Source organism: Lagenorhynchus albirostris, chromosome 7 (assembly GCF_949774975.1).
Source record: "Lagenorhynchus albirostris chromosome 7, mLagAlb1.1, whole genome shotgun sequence".
NCBI lineage: Eukaryota > Metazoa > Chordata > Mammalia > Artiodactyla > Delphinidae > Lagenorhynchus > Lagenorhynchus albirostris.
The window spans coordinates 46,843,283-46,868,996 of record NC_083101.1 but is presented as its reverse complement, the minus strand read 5'-3'; the positions used below and the strand labels follow the sequence as shown (position 1 = coordinate 46,868,996).

The 25,714-nt window shown below is 37.1% G+C and overlaps 1 protein-coding gene across 1 annotated transcript in view; it reads left to right on the top strand.

The window, feature by feature from the left end:
- The window catches only part of TMC1 (transmembrane channel like 1), a 140,486-nt gene that overhangs the window by 60,252 nt on the left and 54,520 nt on the right, over nt 1–25,714 (top strand). Inside the window, exons 6-9 of the mRNA XM_060153430.1 lie at nt 6,638–6,728; nt 8,472–8,553; nt 20,630–20,736; nt 21,839–21,937. Of these exons, the coding sequence (XP_060009413.1) occupies nt 6,638–6,728; nt 8,472–8,553; nt 20,630–20,736; nt 21,839–21,937 (379 nt within the window). The remainder of the gene's footprint in view (nt 1–6,637; nt 6,729–8,471; nt 8,554–20,629; nt 20,737–21,838; nt 21,938–25,714) is intronic.

Below are 25,714 nucleotides of genomic sequence, written 5' to 3'. Positions count from 1 at the left end.
AATTCTGTACTGCTTAACTGGGCATCAGGGCATGCCAACTCCTCCTCTAAAGTACTTAGAATGTTTTCTTCATCACCCACCAGAAGACCCCAGGTGCATTTCCATCTCTTCACCACTGCTCACACCATTTCCCTGCGCTGTAACGTCCTTCCTGCAACGTTGACCATGTAGCTGAATCCTCCTTTTGTTCAAGGTTCTTTCTAACCACCCCACTCTCTCATCTGAATCTTTCAGCACTTAATTTTACTGTTTATTCATTTGGTAGTAATTAGATGATGCCCTAAATATTTATCTATGTCTTAGCTTTCTAATAGAATTAGAAATGCCTTACAGAAAAGCATAGAGCCACATTCTTTTTTTTCTTCATACAGCACAGTGCCTTGAAACAAATAAAAATCTATATTTTATTACTGTAAACAAAACTGTATGATAGTACTGTAACTTTAGAAAATAGAGGAACTAATTATTTGCATAATTGCCCAGTCTTTGGCCATTGACACACACGATTTTTACATAGTTGTAAAGGTAGTGTACAAATCATTCTTTATTCTGAAGTTTTACTCAATGTATCATATACATTGCCCAGAAAAATAATAAATGTCTTTGAATGATAATCAAAAGTACCATTTACCCCTGATATACCAAGAACTGCTTTGTTTATGTTGTCTCAACTTTTACATGTCCTTATACCAATCCCATGAGGTAAATAATGATGTTATTCTGGGAAGAACTGGACATATGAGCTCAATTCCTAGCTGAGCTATGCCACTTACTCTTTGGGTAAATTTGGACACTTCTTTTACTGATCTAATCCTCAGTTTCCTCATCTCTGAAATGGGTATAATAATAGTTCCCACCTTGCAGGATTTGGTGGGGATTAAAGGAGATGATGGACAAAAATAGTGCCTGGCTTATGGCAAACATTCAGTATGCTAGCTGTCATTGCTGTTACTGTTGCTGGTCACATTTTATAGGCGAGAAAGCTTGGGATCAACAACATCTCCCCAAGAGCACACAGCTAGTATGTGACAGAGCCAGGACTCAAATCTGTGTCTCAGTTGTAAGATACAGGTCGCAGAACTGAATAGAATGTGGTCCTAGTCAAGGGAGAGAGCTCTCTTTTTGTCTCTTACCACAGACTCCCCAGCTGTCCAAGCATCCTGAGCTCTCTGCAACAGCACAGCATGGCTGGAGCAGGACTCGGGCTGGCACCCACCAATACCTCCTCCCCGGCAGCATCATAGCCGGGGGTTCTGCAGCCGGACACCTGGGCACTCTCATCAGGTCTCAGATGTAAGGCTGAATTCTCTCCTGCTCTTTTGGTAACAAGACCAATTCCCACTATTCTCACATCTCACTAGGGTCACAATCTAAGGGGAAATGGACTGGCTTTCTGCAGGGTTTTGCCTGAAAGTATCTAGTCCTTGCTCAACTTTTTAATTTGGAGAGTCAGCATAAAAATTAAAGTCAGCTCTGTTAGTACTATTGCTATTAATAATAGTTACTCTTTATAGTGCTTTTCCTGTTTGCCATGGATGCATTACATACATTGTTACTAAACACATCACATACATTATTTCCTATAATGCATACAACAACCCTGTGGAATAGCTATTACTGTCTCTGTTTTATAGATGAAACAACTGAGCATCTTAACCATTATAACTGCTGCCACCAGCATCCCCGTTATAAAAGCACATGCTTTGAATTCTCAGTTCCAGTATTAGGATGACTTAAAATAATTCTGCCAGTCTAATTATGGAGTTATATTATCTAGAAAGGCCTATAATCCTTATTTTCAATCTCTGTATATTAGACTGTCTTCTTACCTCCTCAACTTCCTTTCAATTACTCAGTAATATTTTAGGAAAAGTCAGAGTTCTGACTTTTAGTCAATTTAAATTGGTCAACTTTTTTTTTTTTAATGGCATTGTTTATTAGGAAAAGACCTTTCATTCTTCTGATCCCTTTACTGGGAAGTAATGTTCATGAGCACAAGTTTTGATTACAGTTGCCTTAAAGACCAGTTTTGAAAAGTCTTTTGTTTACTTGAGCAATAAGTTGGTTGCTCAATGATACTATCAAACTGAGAACAAGAGGAAAGAAAAGTCAACTTAACCTAACCCAAATGAGAACATGTTTCCTGGGATGAGAATGTGTCAGAGGCAGCATAGCATGTCCTAAATCCCTTGTGTCATCAGTGTTGTATCATGTGTTATAGGTAAATTATCTTTTTTGTAAGTTAGGCCAAAGCGTGCTCCTTCAACTAACTGTGAAAGCATTCTTGAAAGCCCATGAAACCTTATTATTCTAATTACCAGCACAAGGGGTTGATAAATAAATTATGAGGCCAGGTATTATTGTCATTAAATAGACCTTGCTCAATTATTTATCCCTGGGCCTGGGGTTACAGCTCAGAGAGCTGTGCATATTGTACCAGGACTTTGAGCTCTGAGACCTGGAGACTGGATTACAGTCTTGGCAGGCAGCTTTTGTTGAATGCAATTCAAGGGGATGACACACATTTTTCAGTCAGATATTTGGATGGTTTGAGGCCACCAGCTAGTCAAAGTTTATCCACAAGAGCCTATTTCATTTTAGCCATGTAGATAAATCCCTTTAAATTATCCAGATCAATACAAATGGGTAGGAAAATGGACTCACTACAGGAAAAATATAAAGAAAATGTGTTACTTTTTAGTTTTCAAAGACTCTGCTCTTTGTTTTTTTGCATTCTGACATCTGTTATGGGTACTTTAGTGTGATAAGTATCAGTCAGTGTTTATCTCCATATTGACTAGTTTCTTTTTGTATCTTGTTTCTAACAGCACAGTGAAAGATGTTGTCTTCTGGTTAAGAAATGTGTTATCAGGGAGGATGGGATTGGGTGATACTAGTTTTCTTCCATCCTGAAATCATGCCAGCTCATTGTAAAGGTCAGCCCCCAAAATAGTGTTAAGGTGTGTTCTTTCACTGAGCTCTTCCACCCCAGTATCCCCTCTTCTAGGCCGGAAAGATGCAAGAATGCTTTCTTACATCCCAAGAGCATCAGATTAGGGGGATCAAGAATCTGTTCTTGCTTAACAATTCTCTGCCCACCCCATACCCCTGGCTTTGTTTTAAAGTCATCCCCTAGATTTCTGATGAGTTGAGTCTAGTAGTTATTTTGGCCAGGGTGGGAAGTGGGGAACAGGAGGCTCTAGAATGGCTGGTCAGGGAGCCCTTAGGTATGAAACTTGGGGAAGATCTCTTGAAGGATGGAGGAGGGGTTAGGGCATTCGGGCACTTGTGACCATGTGGAGTAGAGTGAAATCCAGACTTTCATTTGAAAACCTTCAGGATATGTGTGTTGAGGGTGGGGTAGGGTAGTAATTGGAAGAGAAGTATGAAACTATGCTTAGTATCAGGGATAAATTGGCAATTTAAGAGACAAAAAATAAAAACTTGTTTAGATTGTCCAAAGGAAAATATATCTATAATAACTGCTAAGAAACCTTATGAATGCCATGAAAATAAGTTTCTGTATTTGTTAAATGAATTTATAATTAATTTTGTGGTGACTTAAATTTGGTTATAACCCTGACTTCCCTCTCTCTCTTAAATCTTGCTAGTTTAATGTTCCTGTAACATAATTATCAGCTCACAAAATTTAAAATCTTGTCAGAAATATGGAGTAGAATAGCTATGTCTTTACACTCCTGTCTGCTTAGAGCCGTCGTGTTTTCTAATTGGCCACTCAGCTAGAAAGTGATCTAATTCTAATAGGCCAAACTGATGTTCTCTAATTATCTGCTAATCATCAGGAGCAGTGGATATCCCCATAAAATAGTCACCTTGTTACATTTGAAAAACAAATTTTGATTTTACTACTAAGAAGAATTTTTGGTCCTCCATTTATATATGTTTATTATAATAGAGAATGATGTGATAATTCCTGTGTATACTTGGTTTTATGAACTTCAAAATTCTTGATGCCAAATAATTGCTATAACATGATGTATAGGTTCCTAAAAATCTCTACACTATGAAAAATTGGGTAATGAAAACTACAGTGCTTGCAGGAAAAATGGGGATGGGGCACAATATTCAGAAACATCATCAGTGACACATTAAAAAAAGATAGAAATTTAAGAAAATGGTAGCAACATTTTACACATGTTTAATGGCTGAGAAATACATAAACACTGCAATAAATATGGCAGTTTACCTTAAAAAAGACCTGAAGTTTGCTTGTGGAAATGACAAGATTGCAGTTTGTGAATTATTGTGAAGCATGGAAGGAGGGTCATTGTAACACCAGCTCTGAATGGATGTGACTTTTCTAACACATGGGGTGCCACGAAGTAGCTGGTTGATGAGGTGTGTGCATTTTGTATATATACTGCTAGGTTTAGATGGATGTGTTTTTTTCTTGTATTCACCCAGTGTTTCTTGTAGATAAAATCACATGTAAGCAAACACAAAATTTGTGTTATGTTCAAATTGTTCCGTAATATAAAACAATCATGTTAGAACAGATTCTTGGTTTCAAAACAAGTGTTACAGTGGAATTGACAGTGTAATAATTCCTTCAACACATTCACATCTATAGTCTCATCTTATTCTCGCCACCACCCCAGCAAGCAGGGAAGCAATTGCCCAATTTTTGTTTGTTTGTTTGAGAATCCTGACCTGTTAAAAGCTACACAGTAACTGAAGGAAACTGTGCCAGAGCTTGCTCAGGTGTGTGCGAGTCCTGAGCAAGCGGTCTTTCCTCTGAGAAGTGGGATGCTCCTTAACGTGAGTACAGAGAGTGACAAAAACATGGGCAAAGTTATAGAGACAAATCACAGAGTCTGGGTTAGAACTCGAGTTACTTGATTTTCAGGTTAGGTCAGTTCAACATTTTATAAAGTGTCTGCTAAGTACCACACTCACTCCTGTCTTATCATCTCTATAATACATAGTTAAAGCTTAACTGTGATAACGGTTTTTTGATTGCATGGATCTAAAAACCCAGCCATGAGAGCTCAGTTTATACTTGTTGATGGGGCTTTATTGAACATTTTTAAATGGGTAGAATGTTCTAGAAACTGTTTTTCAATTAATCTTCACAGCCCAGAAGTCATGTCAAATGTCAGGGTGTTTGACAAGGCCAGCCTAATAAATCTTCATTTCTAGAAAGCTGTCCTAAAAGTTTCTGAGAAGACCGAAGGGAAGGGTGCAATCCCAAAGTCTAGGAATGATTTTTCCTTCAAGCATTAATTGATGTGGAAAATACAATTATTAGATACTCCCTTGTCTCTGTCTATCCAAATTATGCCATTTAGGTCTATTTCAAGAAGGTTTCAGTTTACTAAACACCTCCTATGGTCAAAGTAGTGAACAGTGCTGTGAGAGATACAAAAAGGACAAGATATTGTCCCTGCCATTAAGGAAATGATGTGGGAAGTCTGTTTGATGACTGAAGAGAATCTTCTCTGTTGTGCTTGTGTTTTTATGGCAGGTCATGGGGGGGTGCACATGCACAGGTGAGTAATGGGGCACCATTTTCTAGTTATCAGCTAAGTTAGCCGACGTGGTGTTTTCATCACTGGGTATTGTAAAATCATGAGTTTAGCATTGATACTAAGGAACACAGAAAATCCTTCACCAACTTAAGGATGAAGTTTCGTTTTTCACTTTTTAAAGAGTACTTTGTGTGTTGTTTATTTATAGTCATGTGTTGAAGGGGCTTGTCTGTAAAACCACATATTCCAGGGGCCACCGGACTGACGACAGCTTTGTACCTGTAGAACCAATGTCCAGGTTTGGATTATCCCTTGGTTCTCTTGGGTTATGCATTTTATGGCCCTGGAGAGGTCAAGGCAAGCCTGGACTGCCTCTATTTTAAAAATTCTTTTCATATCTCAAACAAACAACAATAGCAAAAATGACTAAAAAGTTTACAAAAGTTGTATATTTAACATGTTCACTTTATCCATTTTGATGAATTAATGCTTTTTACCACAAACACAAAGACACTAATGTGACTACTGTAAATGTACAAATATTTGGGAATAGCGTTAAAGTTTAAATTTGAAGCCCTTTCAGAATGTGAGGCCAAAAAGTATTCCTTTCCTTTTCTCTCTTCCCTCAACCCCGTTTGCTTTACAGAGTATGGTTTTTCTGTTTTAAGTCATAATCGCTTTTATGAGATTAAATACCAGATCAATAAGTGTGTTCTATGTCAGTTTGTCCTAAACTTCCTGCCCTATTTTTTTTAAAAAAGCAATCCTTAAAAAAGGAGGAAAGAAAGTATTTTAAAATAAACATTCTGACTGCCAGAATCTGAAGTAAACTTCAGATTCAATTTTATATGTGGTAGAAATGAGAAGAACTAGGGTTCTCTATTTTGACGCTTAGCATAAATTCCTTGCTTTTTGATGACTCCAGTGAGACTGAAATATCTCATTCTTTCTGACCAGAATTAAAAAACTTAAACATCCATTACAAGTCCCAAGGTTAGGAAATTCAGCTTACATTCACTTGTTAAGGGTTTGAAAGTGTCTAGAAGAAATCAGGCAGTAGACCTAATAAAATTAAATATCCACTACCTTTATGCTGTATTAATCTCAACCCACCACCACCCACCCCTTATTTTGTTGTATTTCCTCAGGGAAGCAAAAAAATTTGTGAGTGAAAATGAAGGGGCTCTTGGGAAAGGAAAAGGAAAACGGTGGTTTGCATTTAAGATGATGATGGGCAAGGTAAGTATTTTCTTAGCTCAATTTGGTTGGTGCCATTTATGCCCAGTGGAAGCCATGTTGCCCCCGAGTGGTGGTAAAATTGGTTCTGTTCTGAGTGAAAAAAATGTTATACGTTATGTCTATATATAGGTACATATACAGTAGACAAAGAGTATTCTGCGTTACTGAAATTTGGAGAAAGGGATGATTTAGAAAAAAAATTGTCCTAAAAGGCTCTTTAAAGGAGTTAAAATGAAAATAAGTCGATAAACATTGATTCATGGCAAAAGACTGACCTGTGTGCTTTTATCACTTCCAAATGTAAAAGGTTGAGCCCCTTTCATGTTCATTCCCTGGGAGTTAAGGGATTCTGGGTCAAGGTTTCTTTCTCAAAATGTGTACAAGTTACACGGCCATATAGCTGTTCTCTACCTTGAACATCAACTGTAGATTGGATAGAAAATAAGAAAAAACAAGTGATATGCCAATATAAATATAGATCTTTGGAAAAGATAGAAAAGAAACTAACATTTATTTAGCACTTACTATGTGCCAAGCACTGAATTAAATCCTTCTATAAAAATTAAATCTTTATATAAAAATCTTTCCATATTTAATTCTCACAGCAAAGTAGGTATGTAGGTATTATTATCTCCTCTTTACAAATGTTATACCACCTGAGGCTAAATATATTCCCATAAAGATGGGAGTTTTGTGACTGAAGTTCATATATCTTAAATATGAAATATTTAGATAGACCTGTAATATATATTTATACATCATATATATCATAGATTAGTTTTGTCTGTTTTTACAATTTAAATAAATGGAATCATATAGCATTTATGCTTTTGTTTCTGGCTTCTTTGATGCAATGTTATTTTCATGAGATATGTTCATGTCATGGGAGTTATAGTTCATTTTTATTTATGTGTTGTATCCCATCGTATGAAGATGCTGTAATTTATTTATCCATTCTGTTATAGATGAATATTTGGGTTGTTTCTGGTCTAGGTAATCTTTCAAACTCCAGACTTGTCTCAAATCTTATTTAGGCTCCCCATGTCTGTCTAGCTCACCCATTATCTCAGCATAATCTGTACATGTGCAAAGTTATCTGCCCCATTCTCATTCTTCTTCTTAGTGGTCCTCTTGATCATGGGTAACCCAACATTGTTGGGTAAAATGGAAGGAAGATCTTTTATAAAAACTAATTTATGATTCTTTTTCTTCTTCCTTTTCCTATAACACCATGCCTTTCCATTTAGCTGACTGTTCTACCTCTACCAGAATGAAAAGTCATAGCACTTACCATCCTGTATAGAAATTACCTGTTTATGTACAGTGTACTTGATCCAGAAGCCCTTCAAGGCAGGAACTATGTCTTATTTATATTTCTTTAATTTCTTCATGCAATGAATATTTAATTAAATACACACCATTTGCTGATCACCTTATTAGGTGCTAACTCAGTCCCTGCTCTCTTATTGTGTGGTAGAATAAACAGATATTTCTCAGTGGTCAGCATATTTTCTGTAAAACAGAGAGTCAGTAAACATTTTTTAATTAAATTGGTCCAGGGGTAGGTGGGGAACAGGGAGGCAAGTGAAACTAGCATCTCCCCTTTTTACAAAAAGCAATATGTGATTCCAGAGAGATCTTTCCAAGCTCATTGTCATGAGATATTTTGGGATGAGTGTGGGAGATAAACATCTTAACAAACAAGCAGTTGGGTTTTACTGTTGTACTTGGCTTTCTTTTCAGAAATGGGTAAAATTTCTCCGTGATTTTGAGAACTTCAAAGCTGCTTGTGTCCCCTGGGAAAATAAAATCAAGGCAATTGAAAGTAAGTGCTCAATCTCATTAGATGGGGAATGCTGTCCTAGATAAATGTCTCATAAGCTAATCAGATGCCTTTCTCAGTTTCTGAACTATTGGAAAGATTAAAAACAAGAAAACAAACAAATAAAGACATTTTCATGTCCTCTTTGCTCACTGTGAAGATTTGCTTACTCTTACCAATCACAGCACTGGAGACCCCATTCTCCCTTCCTGCATTAGACCAAAATATTTTTTTGACCTTGTTTTTTCTTCTACACATGGAAGTCAGTATAGTGCACAATGACACTGAATCATCATTGGGAAGGCAGAGATTTTATTTCGGCAATGAACATGACATTGAAAGTAGGTACTTTAAATATTATAAATTAACTATATTTCAGTTAAAAAACTCATATACAAACATCAAAAAAACAGAAAATATATATTCACTTGGATGTTAGACAGTAATCAAAATGAACAATGTCTAAAAACAGTGAAGAAATCTTAAAGTATCATTTTCAAACCTCTGAAGTAGAATAAGCAATAATCATCCAGGAACTCGCTATATGAATATCATATTGTGCCTTCATTTTGTACAATATTCATAGCGTACAGAGAAGGCAGGAGAATGTACTCAATCAAAAACCTACTTAGTATAGGGCTGTAGGCTTAGAATAAGGCAAATAAAAATTTTTAAGTATTGTAAATATGATAGTATGTCATTTCTAAGATAATAAAGAATATAAGGAAAAGGGGATAACATTTAAAATAATTTTGAGTATAATCTTGCCATATTCTGGTTTGTAATAGTTTTGACTAGGATCTGATTTTCTTCCATGCCCCTCCAGATAGCAGGGCAGATTTTCCTGCTGGCTAAATGTTGCGTTGCCTAATTAAAATAGAGGCTCCACAGGGAGATAACACAGCTGATGGATATTTCACTGACAAGATTGGGCACGTTTTAGGAGTGACTATCCCTCAGTCCTCTGTCCCTCATTATCAAATGGCAATGAATTAAAATACATCAGCTCATTAATGGAACTTCCTCACACACATTCCTGTGCCATCCCTTTCTTGCCTTATTTTCCTCCTCAACACTTATCACTATCTAAAGTGCTATATTACTATATCTCAATTAAATTTAATTAAATTTAAAAATAAATTATTAAATAAATAATAAATTAAATAAATTAAAAATACAGTCATTTCATTTCATTTTGTGTTCATTTCTTCCAATAGACATGAAGGCAGAGATTTTGGTTTGCTCTTTCCCGGATCCCTAGACCTAGAACTTGCTTGGCCCTAATGAATATGTGTTGAATAAAATTAAACAGAAGACATTTTCCAAATGTCTACTATTCTAGGAAATGGAAAAAAGAAATTTAGACACATCAAAAAAAGAATAGTCATCATGAAATTCTTAAGTTTTAACTGTGCAGCTAAAATATGGTACCTTGAGAGCCATTGTGAAACAGAAGGCCCTTTAGAGCATTAAGATCCTGATACAATGTGTGTTGAAAGAAGTCTGGATTTTTTTCTTGCTTTGCTACAGATTTGCTGTTTGACTCTGAGCCAGCCATTTAATCCCTCTGAGCCTCAGTCTACTCATTTATGAAATGATAAGGATGAATCTTGATCTGTTATGAGATGTATCCCAAGAAATTTGTAATTAATGATAGCTAAAATATATACAATTTGCAAATCATTTATTTTTAAAGTACACTAGAGCAGGTTCCAGTCTATCACAATAGCAATGTCATGGTCACTTGTGTTGCAATAGCCTATCTTGAGTGGAATAGAAACAAATGGAATTATTTTTATTGCCAGAAGTTGCACATAGGAATGAGTTACACATATGACCATAATTTATCATGTGTGTCACAGTGGGAAAAACATATTGAGAGCTACTCAATAATACTTTCAGTTATCTTCCCTCCTCCCCTCTTCCCTCAGAAATTTGGAGCAGTCAACCTGGACAGTTCAAACAAATGTGGATTATTTTCCACATTTATTTTTTGATTAGGTTGTCCTGATATTTTTCACTTTTTGTGGTGCTTTTTGCCTCACTGTGGAGAATTGACACTTATTTTCTATTCTATCAACAATCACCATAACAACCATTTATTGAGTGCCACTCAGAAACCCTACAAACATTATTTCATTTAATCTTTAACATGCCGGCATTGTGCATATTAGTTTTCTGTTTTAGAGTTGTGGTCAATAACTGTCCCAGAATAAGTTAGCAGAGGAGCCAAGATAAAAGGTGAAGTCTGTCTGGGCCCAAAGCTTGCCATTTTCTCAGTGTAGTGTGCTGATTTTTGCTCTGAAGAAGATTTTATAAACTTTTTCTTTTGCACCGGGTCCTAGAGAAGATTAGACCAGGACAATGGCATGATAAGTAATTACAGATTTCCTTGATAGTTATCCTATTTGGGGAACTATTTCCCACCTTCTCATGTATTTATTTTTCAATGAGTTATTTATTTAATTATATATTTCATATTCTATAAGATACGTAATGTATTAAGCTCTTAATGATAATCATAAGTGCACTGTATACTTTTGGATATTGCATTAGTTGAAAAGTATGAAACCTATCTAAGAGTAAATTAGCAGAGTCTTTGGATTGGACTAACCATCTCATAGAAAGTACCTTACCACAGGTAGGGAAAGCGTGTGTCTGTGGTGGTCTTTCAAGCTGAACTGAATGAAAGGTGGAAAGAAATGGGACATGCAATCAGTTTATGAAAGGTTGAGGTCTTCTTGTCCCTTTCTGGCTCTATAGTTTGGGCAATGCTTTGATATTTAGGGCTCTCTATTTCCACATTTGGCTTTCCCACAAAATTTAGTTACAATCAGTCCATGTAAGCGTGTGAAGTTCTTTGCTTTATACTCTTGAGTTATAAGTTATTGAAACAGTTAAATGGAAAATAGACTTATACTAAGAGAGACCTGAATAATTTACCTTCTCTGCAAATTTTTTTTCAGAAAAAAGTAGGTTAAGCATGTACCCTATTTATAATATTTATACTTTATATTATAAAACTAATATAAATGCTTTTCTCTTAAAGAAATGGCCATTTAATCTTATAAAAGTTTCAGAAATGTTATTATATTCCTTTTAAAGGTCAGAATCATCTAACGTAATATCTCATTTAATCTTCTGAATAAGCTTGATGTGATTGATTAATTGATTGAGCAAATACTCACTGAGTGCCTACCATTTATTAGGCATGTTTCTCGGCACTGGGGATGCAATACTGACAGAAACAGGCAAGGGTCGATCTTACATTCAAATGTGTTGATATGTGTGTGCATGGGTGGAGAGACAGTTCATAAAACACAAGCAAATAAATAATGAAGATGATTATGGACTGTGGTAAGTGGCAAAGAGAAGCACTCTCTTCGTGTTCCCCTCCCCAAAAGTCTTTCTAATCTGCCATGCTCTCACTCACTGCTCCATCTCTAAATAAATACTAACCAAATATTTTCTAAATTTGGTTTTGAAGGAGTCCCAAATTACCAGCCTTCATTAAGTTTCCACAAAGCTCTGTCCCGTACTTGGCAGAATCACAAGAGGAACTCAAGTCTAAAACTCATGCTGTTTCCATTTTGATTCCAGTAGGACCTGGATCCCTATACTAGTGTGGACCAGGTACTCACCTGATGACTCCCAACTTTTTTTCATATAAAAAATAGCTTTGATAATTCTTGTCATGGAGGAATTCTGTGAAGTTCTACATCACATGGTGATGCTGTGGAGTTTTACTATCATGCCAGCCTTGTAAAAGGCCTAGAACCGCGTGGTTACCTGCAGAGATGCACCTTATTAACCACGTTGCATTGCATATTTTGCTAAAGAAGCTGTGCATTTGTGCTCCCTGGAGTACAAGTACAATATATACCTACTGTGACTCCAGCGTTACTGTTAAAACCATGGATTAAATCATTAAATGTCTTTCAAGCTGGAGATTACAAGTCTTTCTAAGAATCAAAATCTGCTTCTTCCTAATAGTAAACTACAGCATCAAAGGTGTGATAGACCTCTTCTTTTTTTAGACCAGAAGTAGCTTTAGACAGACAATCTTAAGCACAGAGTTTAAACTGCATGTTTCCCTGCTGGCCTAAAGGCACCAGAACATATAAATTAAATTTGCCACATTTAATTCCCTATCCCTAGACCAGTTTGAAAGAAACTGTGCTTTGAATCCTAGCCTAACAAGATGGTATTTATATTGTACTTTACAGCAGGTGATTTAACTGGTCTTTTCCCATTTAGAAATGTTCATTATTTATCTGCTTGTCTTATTACCCATCTGTTCAAGAGGAAATTATACATGATGACAGACTACAAATTACTTTGCCTTAATAATAAATAACCAGAGGGAGAGATGAAACTTTAACATTAATTTAAAGGAAACACAGAGAATTCAGGAATAAGAATATTACATAAGCTTTAGGCCTCACTTTAATAAATACCAAAGACTTTTCATATATTAATAATTTACTAATGAAATAGCATTTATTAGTTAGATTAAAGAGAAAAGGTATTGGTCATTTATGGGCACAATCTAAATTTGTGAATTTGACCAGCCTTAGCTGATTGATGGATATTATCTGTATCTATTCTTTCACACACACATTCATTGCCTATTTATTCTATATAGCATAGTTGTTTTTGTTTGTTTGTTTTGCGGTACATGGGCCTCTCACTGTTGTGGCCTCTCCCCCCGTTGCGGAGCACAGGCTCCGGACGCGCAGGCTCAGCGGCCATGGCTCACGGGCCCAGCCGCTCCGCAGCATGTGGGATCTTCCCGGACCGGGGCACGAACCCGTGTCCCCTGCATCGGCAGGCAGACTCTAAAACACTGCACCATCAGGGAAGCCCGCATAGTTTTCTTTTTAAAAAATGAATTTAACTATGATTATACTTGAGGAGCAATAGAGCACTGTGAATAAGAGAAATCGAGATTTGGAGTCAGACACCTATAGATCAAAACTATCTGATTTAGAACTCTGGCTCCATCATTTACTATCTACGTAACTATCAATACATATGTAACCCTGGCTCCATCATCTCCCAGGTGTGTAACCTATGGAATTTAGTCTCTTGTAAAATGGGAGTACAATAGATTCCCCTGGCAGGGATTTGATGATGATTAAATGAATTAATTAATATGCAGAGATCAAATAGGTATCTGGAACAAAGATTCATTAAATTTTAGCTATTATTATTATTAATCAAGTCTTGGATCAGTCAACTGCTGTGTTTAAGCTTTTGATTCCCCATCCACACAGTAGGACTAATAATTCTTAACCTTATCAGGTTGTCGAGGTAGTAAAACGAGTTGATGCTGATAATGTTCTTAGTATATGTAATTGACCATCAAAATATGTTAGCTACTATTATTATTATTCCTCATTATTGTTCTTTACAAGAGTAAATCAGTTTTATTTGAGAGACTAAGGACATGGAAATGACTGTTCTTTTTAATTATGCTCTTTTAGGTACACTATAGAAGGGTTTCTTTTTTTAGGAAATGCCTGTTCCAGTCAACAATCTCTAGGAGGATAGAACTGCTAGGATAAATGAACATGAAGAGGGAAAACGCCTTCTTTTTCATTTTTGTGTTGAGAAAGGGAAAGGGCATATGGAGCTTTGATGTCAACTGGTTGATTTGTTTTCTCTCCTTTATGATCTTTGATCTTTGTTTTGTTACTGTTCTTTCCCCTTCTGCCACTGGTAGGTGTCATGCAGAAGGAACATTGTCTTCTGGATACTTTGGTCTCTTTGACCTGTGTCTAGGTCTTTCCTACAATCACTCTGGTTTTAATGAAATCTGTTTTCTTGCAATTCGTTTCTTTATACCTAGGATTTTGTAAAGAAAAGCCTTAGCTGTCACTTCTCTACTTCCAAATAAAATTGTTGTGAAAGCCACTGTTAAGTCTAAAAACTGGAATTTGGAAGCTTTGGAGTCTAAACTTTTTCACCCATTATGAATATGGATTATACATAGGGTAGGGGGTACTTTCTGAAACATTTTTTTTTTCATTGGAGTATAGTTGCTTTACAATGTTGTGTTAGTTTCTGCTGTACAGCAAAGTGAATCAGCTATACGTATACATATATCCCCTCCTTTTTGGATTTCTACAGAGTGAAGTAAGTCAGAAAGAGAAAAACAAATATTGTATATTACCGCCTATATGTGGAATCTAGAAAAATGATACAGATGAACCTATTTGCAAAGCAGAAATAGGGACACAGACGTAGAGAACAAACATATAGACACCAAGTGGGGGAAAGAGGGTGGGATGAATTGGGATATTGGGACTGACATATATACACCACTATGTATAAAATAGATAACTAATGAGAACATACTGTGTAGCACAGGGAACTCTACTCAATGCTCTGTGGTGACCTAAATGGGAAGGAAATCCAAAAAGGAGGGGATATATGTATACGTATAGCTGAAACATTTTAATTTGCTTCTCTTTTTTGCTTTTAGGTATATTTATACTCTGCCCTCATTTGCCAGGGGTTGTCTATGAGGGACTGGGAAAGGGTGGGCCATGGTGCTAATTAAAAGAGCAAAAGTGTAAAAAGCCAGTAAGGAAGGAAGGGAAGAAGGAAGGATGGAAGTAAGGGAAGGGTGGGTGAGTATCCTGTGCTCGGAACTCTATACCAGAGGGTTTCACGAGTGTTTCCAGGGAAAAGCTTGCCCTGGATACCTAAAGATGAATGTTGTTGATGAACAACTGGAATGACTAACAAGCTGGAAGTCCACTGCCTTCAATAAAACATGACGAGTGAACCTGGCTGAGGCAGCCCTCAGGTAGTTGATAGCAGAGAACATAGATAAGGGCCATGAAATGATATGAAATCACTGGGAGCCAGGTAGATGATCATATGTCCTGGGAGAGGAGGATCTGCTTCAGCATTTCTGCACACAGACCAGTGCATCTGGTTACAACACGTGGGGGGGCATGTTTTTCAATATCACACACTTTTAGAAATCTTGTAGAACTCTGAACCCCTCTACAAAGTGAAACGAATTCCAAATACTCAGACTTAAAAGTAACTGACATCTTTCAAAATGTCCAATTAGACATTGAATTCCTTTTAGGTGTCTGTAAAAACTGCCACAGTACGGGGTGGGTGGGGGTGGGTAGAGATTTCTAACTCTTACCTCTTAGTAATGGTAACTGAGTTTTAGCTAGGTACATGATAGCACAGTTTAAAGACTCTATCTCCTGGCCTCCCTTGGTAAGTTGTGGTCATGTAACACAGTTCAATGGGATGTTAGCAGAAGTGATGTGTTCAAAGTCCAGTTTATGCCCTTAAAAGAAAGGATTTGCCTTCCACTGCTTTCCCCTCTTTCCCACTGGCTATCATATGAATATAATGGAATGAGCTGGAACAGCTATTTTAAACCACAAGATGAAAGCTGCATGTAGAGAATTTCACAGCAAGAAGACTGTAGGAGGCTAAGTCCCAGATACCATAGAGCTACCATATCAGCAGTGTCATAGTTACACTCAATCTGAAACATGAGAGAGAAGAAGCCTTCTATTTTATCTTCTTTTTGTTTTTATATTTTTATAGTTGCATTGAGGTATAATCAACAAAAACAAATTGCACATATTTATGTATACAATTTGATAACTAGGGGCATGTGTATACACACATGAAACCATACAATCAGGAAACAGAACACACACTCCCCTCACAAAAGTTTCCTTGTGCCCCTTTGTAACATATCCCTCCATGACCACCACCATCCCCAATCAACCAGCAATCTGCTTTCTGTCACTGTAGATTGCATTTTCTAGAATTTTGTACAAATATTTTTATAGAGTATGCATTTTTTGCCTGGCTGTTTCATTTATAATTATTTTGAGACTTATCCATGCTTTTGCATATATCATTAGTTTGGTTTTATTAGTAGTATTCTATTGTATGTATATGCCACAATTTGCTTATCCATTATGGACTTGTGAGTTGTTTCCAGTTTAGCTTTGGGCTATTACAAACAAAGCGGCTATGAATATTTGTGTACAAGTCTTGGGTTAAGACATGCTTTTATTTCTCTTGCGTAAATAACTAGAAGTAGAATAGCTGGTCTACTACTATGGTATGTGTTATGTTTAACATTTTAAGACACTGCCAAACTGTTTTCCAAAGTGGTTGACCTAATTTCCATTTCCATCAATAGTGAAAGAGAGAGTTCTAGCTGCTTCACATCCTCAGCAGCATATGGTATGATCAGTCTTTATTTCAGCCGTTCTAGTAGGTGTGTAGTTGATTTTCATTTCCCTGGTGACTAATGACATTGTGCATCTTTTCAGGTGCTTATTTTCCATTTATAGAACTTCTTAGGTGAAGTGTTTTTTCAAATTTTTGTGCATTGTTTATTAGAATGTTAGTCTTCTTATTGAGTTGTAAGAGTTTTTTGTATATTATAGACCCAAATACTTTGTCAGATATATGTTCACATATCTTTTCTCCCATGCTGTAACTTACCTTTTTATTTATCAGAATCTTTGGAAAAGTGAAAGATATTAATTATGATAAGGTGCAATTTAAGGATTTTTAAAATCTAATAGCATTTACTTTTTGGGTCCTATTTTTAAAAAACCTTTGCCAAACCCAAGGTGACCAAGATGTTATGCTGTGTTTTCTCCTAGAGTTTTATAGTTTTAACTCTTAAATACTTAAGTCTATGACACATTTTGAGTTAATTTTTGTAAATGGTATGAGGTAAGAGTGGAGAGTTTTCATTTATTTTTGTTTTATTTTATTTTACATATGGGTATTTAATTGTTCCAGCATCACTGTTGAAAAGATTATTTTCACCATTGAATTGCTTTGGCACTTTTGTAAAAAGAAATCAATTGATTATATATGTGTAGGGCCATTTCTGAATTCCTATTCTGTTCCATTGATCTATGTTTATCTTTATGTCAATATCATACTCTGATTACTTTAGCTTGTGGTAAGTTTTGAAATCAGGTAGTATAAATCCTCCAATTTTGCTTGTTTTTCAAGGTTTTTCTGGCTATTCTTGGCATTTTCTTACAAATTTTATGATCAGTTTGTCATTTTATAGAAACTACCTTCTGAAATTTTGATTGGAATTGCCTTGAATCTATAGGTAAATTTGGAAATGATTGCCATCTTAACAATATTGAGTCTTTTGTTCTGTGAACACAGTATATCTCTCCATTTATTTAGGTCTTTTAAAATGTCTCTCAACAATGTTTTACAGTTTTCAGTGTACAAATTTTGTGCATATTTTATCAACTTTATCCCTATTTCATATTTTTGATGATATTGTAAGTTGTATTGTCTTTTAACTTCCATTTTTGATTATTCATCGCTATTGTACAGAAGTGTTATTTATTTTCAAAATTTAACATTGTATCCCATAACCTTGCTAAACTCACTGGTTAGTTTCAATAGCTTATTAAAAATTCTTTAGGGGCTTCCCTGGTGGCGCAGTGGTTGAGAGTCCGCCTGCCGATGCAGGGGACACGGGTTCATGCCCCGGTCCGGGAGGATCCCACATGCCGTGGAGTGGCTGGGCCCATGAGCCGTGGCCACTGGGCTTGCGTGTCCAGGGCCTGTGCCCCGTGGCAGGAGGGGCCACAGCAGTGAGAGGCCCGCATACCACAAAAAAAAAAAAAAATTCTTTAGGATTTTCTACATAGACAATGAAGTCATCTATGATTAAAGAAAGTTTTATTTCTTTAAAAACAAAACCAAAAACTACCACAGTGTTATGAGAATAAGCAAGTGGTACCTAAAGAGTGAGCTAAGTCCTGGAAATAGAGGTCTGACTCTCATGTGAGCTTGGTCTCATCTTAGTAAGTGGAGGCTGAAATTTGCTCCACATGAACCTCCCTCTTCCTGTAATAATGCTCTTCCATCAGTAATGCTTCAAAAGCTAGAGGCCTCAAGAAAACCAATGGTCCCCAGGAGATGTTTTGCTAAATGAGTCAGGACAAAGGGCCTGATGCAGTGGGTAGCTGAGAATGTTCACTGATTCTTCTTGGGCAATTGAAAATGAAAACTGGGAAGACTGGGAAAACTAGCAACTTGATGTTGAATCTTAAGTGATTATCAAAGAAACTTGGCTTTTGTTAATCTATGAGATCTCAACCTGAGACTCAAATTCTGGTTTTTTCTTCCTCTTCCATTCTCTGATTTAAGAGAATGTTTTTGTTTTTGGACTCAGTCAATAAAAATTGCACAGATCATTTCACTTTCCCTGGGGTGAGTGCGAGCTGACAACACATTCTTGCCTATGCCCTCCAAATTCATTCCCCAGACCTGAAGTGACTGTTTAAAGGTCAAGTTCCCCTGCCCCACCCCCACTGCTTAACACCTGTCAATGACTTCATCTCATTTAACATAAAATTCTCACTTTTTACCTTTCCCTAAGAGACCCCACACACTGTGGTTTGGTTTCTTTCTTCATCCGTATCCATCACCACTTTCCTTTGTTCATTGTGCTCCAACCAGACAGCCCTTAGGTTTGTCCCTCAATTGTCCTGAGCTCTTGCTTCCCTCACGATATTTGTTCCTGCTCTTTCCTCTGCTTCAGCTGCTCTTCCCCAGTTCTGGGCTTTGCTGCCTGTTCCTTCAACTTCAGATCTGTGCTCAGATGTTACCTCTCTGGGATACCTTCCTTGACAAGCCTACCTAAAGCAACCCCTCTCATAATTTTACCTTCTTCCCTCTAGGACTGACCTGGCTAAATTATTATATATACTTTTATAATAATATTATTATATGTAATATATATATTATGTATAAATATATAATACATATGTCATATACATATATAATACATACCTATATGATATATATCATACATAACATACATATATACTATGTAATACTCATAATATATACATGTAATAGATGATATATAATATTACATATATCAAACATACATATAATGTAATATAATATGTATTATGATAAATGTATATTTCTTTATTTCTTTTAAAATTATTGCATATTTGTTTTTCCCACATCTCACTAAAATGTAAGTTGCATTAGGGCAGCAACCTGTCTCTGATATTGTGTTTCACATCTAAGATAATTCCTGACAGAAGATAAATATGTAAAGAGTAAATGGACTTTGGCTTCTATACTACCTGTGAAATGCCGTTTACACAGGAGAACAGCACAGGATGGTGTATAGGATAACCGTCCATAAGAGATGTGGTAAACTTTTTTGAGAAGAACATTGTTGCTTGAGAAAAAGGAGGAAGAAGTTCAGTAACTATCAAAATAATTAGAATGATGCTAACTACTGGCCAGGCATTGTAGTAACTGTAATAGGGAAGAACCTTTGAATTCTATTACAGTAATCACTAAAGGGATGTTACCTATAAGCTTAAATTATACATAATGGCCCATTTGGGGGAACCCTGCCTTCCAGGTAATGAGCACTAAGCTAAAATACCTTTGTTTAGCTCATGGGAGACATCCTGACCAGGCCCACCTGTGAATGACTGCAGGAAGGGAGAAATGAACACATCCTCTTCGGAGGCTGGATGGAACCGGGAAATGTTTGGCTTTACTCCCTCCCCTTGTCGTATTAAAGAAGCCTGAATTCTAACGCAGGCAAGATGGTTCTTTGGGGCATGACTTCACCATCTTCTCGGTCTGCTGGCTTTCCGAATAAAGTCGTTATTCCTTGCCCCAACACCTCATCTCTCGATTTATTGGCCTGTCCTGCAGCGAGCGGTAGGAGCTTGGACTCGGTGACATAACCACTTTATATACCTTTGTTCACTTAACTGTGTTAACTCAAAGAATAAGATGGGCTCTTCAAATAGCAATCCTAGCTGCCAAGCAAAACGCAGCTTTCTCTTGGATGGATTCTAAAAATGTAGTCATTCTACACAGCTACCTCTACTTCCATCATGTTAACATTTTCTCCTTCTGGATAGAAAAAGAAAATGCTAGAGCCTGTAAAGAAAAGAACCCGTGTGTTGCAATGAGAAGACTTATTTTGAAAAGCACCATGACGTGGCTTTTGTCTTGTTTTGACCTTTCTTCCAAACTTTTATTTTCTTTTGAATAGGTCAGTTTGGCTCATCAGTGGCCTCATACTTCCTCTTCATGAGATGGATGTATGGAGTAAATATGGTTCTTTTTATCCTGACGTTCAGCCTTATCATGTTGCCAGAGGTAAGATTCTGACTTCCAGTTTACAAAACATGCTGAAACAAGCTTCTTCTGCAATCACTCTACTAAAAAAAACTCTTTTCCTTAAGAGTAAGATGACTATCTAGCCACCTACGCTCTTAGAGTCATAATATTTGTAACCAGGTTAATCTTCAAAATGGTGCCCATGAGCCGCAGGTCCTAATCCTTCTCCAAAGGGTACGTGAGCCTCCTGAAATCATATATGAAATGTGTGTATTGTGTATGTTGAAATGAATATTTCTCTGTGGAAAGATTCCCAAGGTGGTCCCTGTGCACAAATATTAATTGCTCAAGGGGAAGACTTTGACATCTTGTGAGTTCATTTATTTTGCCAAGTTTGCTTTGAAAGAGACATTACTTAATGCAACTCAAGGCATCCAGCTTTTCTATCTGAAGAAACACAAAGTGAGCAAATTTTTCCAGGTATAAAATAAGATATCCCCCCCCTCCCCGCCCCATTCCATGGGTCTCTTAAGACCAAGGTCAGTGAGGAGAGTAAAACTGATAGTGGGTCCAGATTGCAGAAGAAGACAAAGCTCTGAGCTGGGGTCGGGGGAGGGGGGAGATTCAATTAACTCAGACCAAGAAGCAACACTAGTCTTCCCGCCTAGTTGACACCCTCTAATGGTATGAGTGATTCTCTTTACTCCTCTCTTCCTTGACATGAAGGAGAGACTCTCCCTCCACCCCACCCCTGAGGGGTATTCCCATATGAAGAAGTGCTTAGTACGGTTTTCTTGAACACTATAATCCCCAAAAGGCCACCTCTCTTCTTTCCAGACCTCCTAAATGAGACCGGTTTAGAGGTGGTGGTGGGTAGTCGGGCTCCAGCAAGCCCTGAGCAACGTGGTTGACTCCACTGCTGGTGGTCTGCGGAAGTCAGAATGCAGGGTCCTTAGCATTCCCTTTGTGCTTAACTCTGGATTTTGTAGTCGATTCCCAGAAAATGGGACCCCACATGGAGACCCACAGAGTCCCCATGAAAAAGTTTCAGAAGTGCTTTTAAACAAAACTGTTTGTGATCACATGTGTGCCTCAGACTTTGTTTCCAATTGTTAACTGCTTTCTTTGTTTCTCCATGTAGTACCTCTGGGGTTTGCCATATGGCAGTTTACCTAGGAAAACGGTTCCCAGAGCTGAAGAGGCATCAGCAGCCAACTTTGGTGTGTTGTATGACTTCAATGTAAGTGATTCCACACAGCTGTGTTCATAAGAGGACAGATTTTTCCATATTCTGAAACTCCGTGGCCTCCTCTTCTGAGGCCAGATGAAGGTCTAAGAGAGATGTCTCTGCCCGCTTGAAAAAAAAAAAAAGAAAGAAAAAGTAAATAGAGTTTGGGAATGTGATAATATGATTAAATGGGAATATAGACTATTAAATGAAGGTGAGCTCAGAGTTCAAAGACTTCACGTGAATGTTATTATCTCTGACTTTGAAAAAGGACAAAGGAAGAGTTTGCAAATGTTCTTTTTGGAAAATCTTGTTGAATTCTTCGGGCTTTGATATTTCATATTAACTTCTTCACTTCCTAAACAAATCTATTTAGCATTACTGAATAGTCAATACTAAATAAAGCTAAATAGTAAGTACTAAACAATACTAAATTCTAACTTCTGTATAATATGAAAATGAGCATCACTTGATCGTGGTACCCAAATGAGCGTTATTCCATGGTAGCACTAGAATGAATATTACACTTCGAGCTCCCCTAGGTGGGGATTATTGTCATGGCAGGGACTCATTTCTGCCCATTGAAAAATCATTTTGGAGTGTGATTCAATTCTGTGACAACAATTCAATTCCACACATTCTTTTTAAAATACTGGCCAGATTAGAGATGTTTGAAAATGTATAGGATGAGAAAGTAGCACAGTGGAGATTGGGGAATTAGTAATTCAGGAATTTTTAAAAAGTAGAAAACGAGAATAAAATTTTATGTAGACCGGGGAATGAAGGAAGGAGAGAGACAATAAAGTCTTCAGGTTTATAGAATTAATATGCATATATTTCACAGATGTTTTGAATTCTACCCTCAACCTCTCTAAATCGTGAGCTTCCTAAAGAGCGGCTTACATCTGCTGCATCTTCTTTGAAGCCCTTAACATAATAATCAACCAATAGAGGCTTAATGAATCTTGTTGACTGGGAATCCTGAGCAAGGGGGAGGATTTGTAGAGCATTGAGATAAGAACCAAAGAAATTTATGTGAGCAGTACCAGCAAATGTAAACTTTAGGAAAGGTTCTCAGGCTCTGAGTAAACAAGGCAGCTATACAATAAGCATAAGGCAGAGCGGCAGCCCCAACTTGGTGGCCTTTGGAATCTTAAATCACACCCGTCAGTTGGAAGTTTCATTTCCAGTCAACATTTATTTATGGAATATAAACAGGCACTGGTTTTACAAAGATGAATGTGACATGGCTCTTGACCTCAAGGTAGTCATGACAGTAGATGAAAGATGCATAGGCAACTAGTATACAGTGTGTTCCACACTTAGTAAAACGATGGGAAAAAAAAAATACTGGGGAGCCCTGAGGAAGCGGTTGTGAATTTTGCTAGGGTGTCTGGGTTTCAGAGTGGAGATAGCCTCTGAGTTAGATTTTACTTCTTTTATTTCTTCTTTCTATCACTTCATCTTCTTCCGTCTCTCTATCTTTATCTCTCTCTCCTTCCCCCCATTTACATTTCAAATAATTTATTACTATGTACCCCCCACACTATTTTTATTTCTCATTCTCTTCCTCTGAGTAGTTAAATAATAAGCTTCCAGTCTGGTTAATAAGGAAAAGAACTAATAATATTATTGGCATCTTCTGTTGTTTTAGTCATATCAGAGAAAGGAAGAACTAAAAATATGAACAAAAGGCCTTTTGGCTTTTAAACATATTTTTGAAGTTTCTACACTTATAAATTTGTCAAGTAACTGAAATAAAAAGTTTTGCAAACAGTGTCCCTTTGAGATTTTAAAGGTATTAATAACTTGAGGAAGACAAAGAGGAAGGTGGCACTAAGAGAGCTGCTAAGGGGTGTACCAGAAGGTCTAGGAGGTGAATACAGGAGGAAACTAGGGGAAAGGTTTGGGCAGTGAGTGTGCTCACCGAGATTTTATTATTGCCCTCGACAGCTCTCATGTCCAGTTTGGTGAAATACTATTTACAATGGATAGAAGAAGATGGAAACAGGAGTATCCTATGATACTCACTTTCCTTTATAACTCTAGGCCAGCCTAGAAATTATTCTAAGACAATGAGAGATTATTAAAAGGTCAAGAAAGAGTCATTAAAGTGATATTATTCACTTATTTCTTTTTTAATTTTTCTGTGTACTGTGATCACTCGATTATTTGACATATCACAAAATAAGAGTTTTAAGAGAGTGCCCTTAGATCTTCTATCCCATGTCCCACATTATAAAGTTAGGGAAACTTTGAGGCTCAGAATCATTTTTTAAGGTCTTATGGCTAATAAAAGCCTCCTAATCTAGTGTTCTTTCTATGTCTTGTATCACATCAGTAATTTTTCTGTCATAATTTCCAACATCCTTCTCACTGACAGTTTCTGGAACACAGGCTGACTCCATTCAATGCTGTATCTCACAAGGGGAGAAGGGGTTGAAGCAATTGGATCCCATTTCCACCTTTCATAATAAACATGCAATTCCTAAATTAGCTTCTCAAATAGAAAGTTTTAGTATTTACCCTTTTGCCTGAATTCTTTACTTGCTTCTTAGAACAATTACCTCATAGAGATGCCCACTCCGTATTATAAGATGATCTAAACGGACAGCCCAGTATTTCATCTATCACAGCACCATGGAGGAAGCCATTGTCCAGATGTCCTTGAGATCCCTGGAAACTCAGAATTCTGTACTTCCAAAGAGCCCAGAGATGCCAGAGAAAAAGACACGTTTCAGGCCCAGGGTAGAGATGACTGGTGCCTAAATGATCTAATTGGAACATGAGCTGGTTTTTTGCATCTAAGAAGATTAATGTACCAGCTTAGCTAAGCAATGCCATATAGATGCTGGTGAAGAGAAGCAGAATCAATTTATAGGACACTGTAAAATAGATGCAAGCATGACCTCTTGTGGTAGAAGAGCCTATAGGTTGGGAAGGATCAGAAAACCTTTGGGCTGTAGGTGACAAGGTTGTACAGGGGGAGCTGCTTCTCTGTTGAGTTCATATTAGAACCTTGGAACTTCTCTCTGGACCCCCTCCCCTGGAAGTATCCCCTTGGAGCTCAGTGCTCTGTCACCTATAAGCATGTATCATAATTCATCCAAATTCCCTTTAATTAATAGCAGACAAGTACCATGTGATATATGCAAGGTCAGCCAGTCTTATGGCCTCTCAAGGTCACCATTTACAAAGCACCATATTATTTATTTATTTATTTTTAATTGAATACCTACGGATGGGTCTTACTGAACAGGAAGAGAGTATGTTTTATTAAAATAATAAGAAATAGGGAGATTGTCTAATGTGCATGTTATGAATCAAATTGGCAGAAGTAGTATTATTTGAAGCAGTAGAATTAGAATGAGTTTAAGCCAGTAAGAAGAGCATGTCTTTCAGATGAATGGATAAAGCAGATGTGGCACATATATACAATGGAATATTACTCAGCCATAAAAAGAAACAAAATTGAGTTATTTGTAGTGAGGTGGATGGACCTAGAGTCTGTCATACAGAGTGAAGTAAGTCAGAAAGAGAAAAGCAAATACCGTATGCTAACGCATGTATATGGAATCTAAAAAAAAAAAAAATGCTACTGATGAACCTAGTGGTGAGGCAGTAATAAAGATGTAGACTTAGAGAATGGACTTGAGGACGTGGGGTGGGGAGAGGGAAGCTGGGGCAAAGTGAGAGTAGCATCCACATATATACATTACCAAATGTAAACTAGTTAGCTAGTGGGAAGCAGCTGCATAGCACAGGGAGAACAGCTTGGTGCTTTGCAAT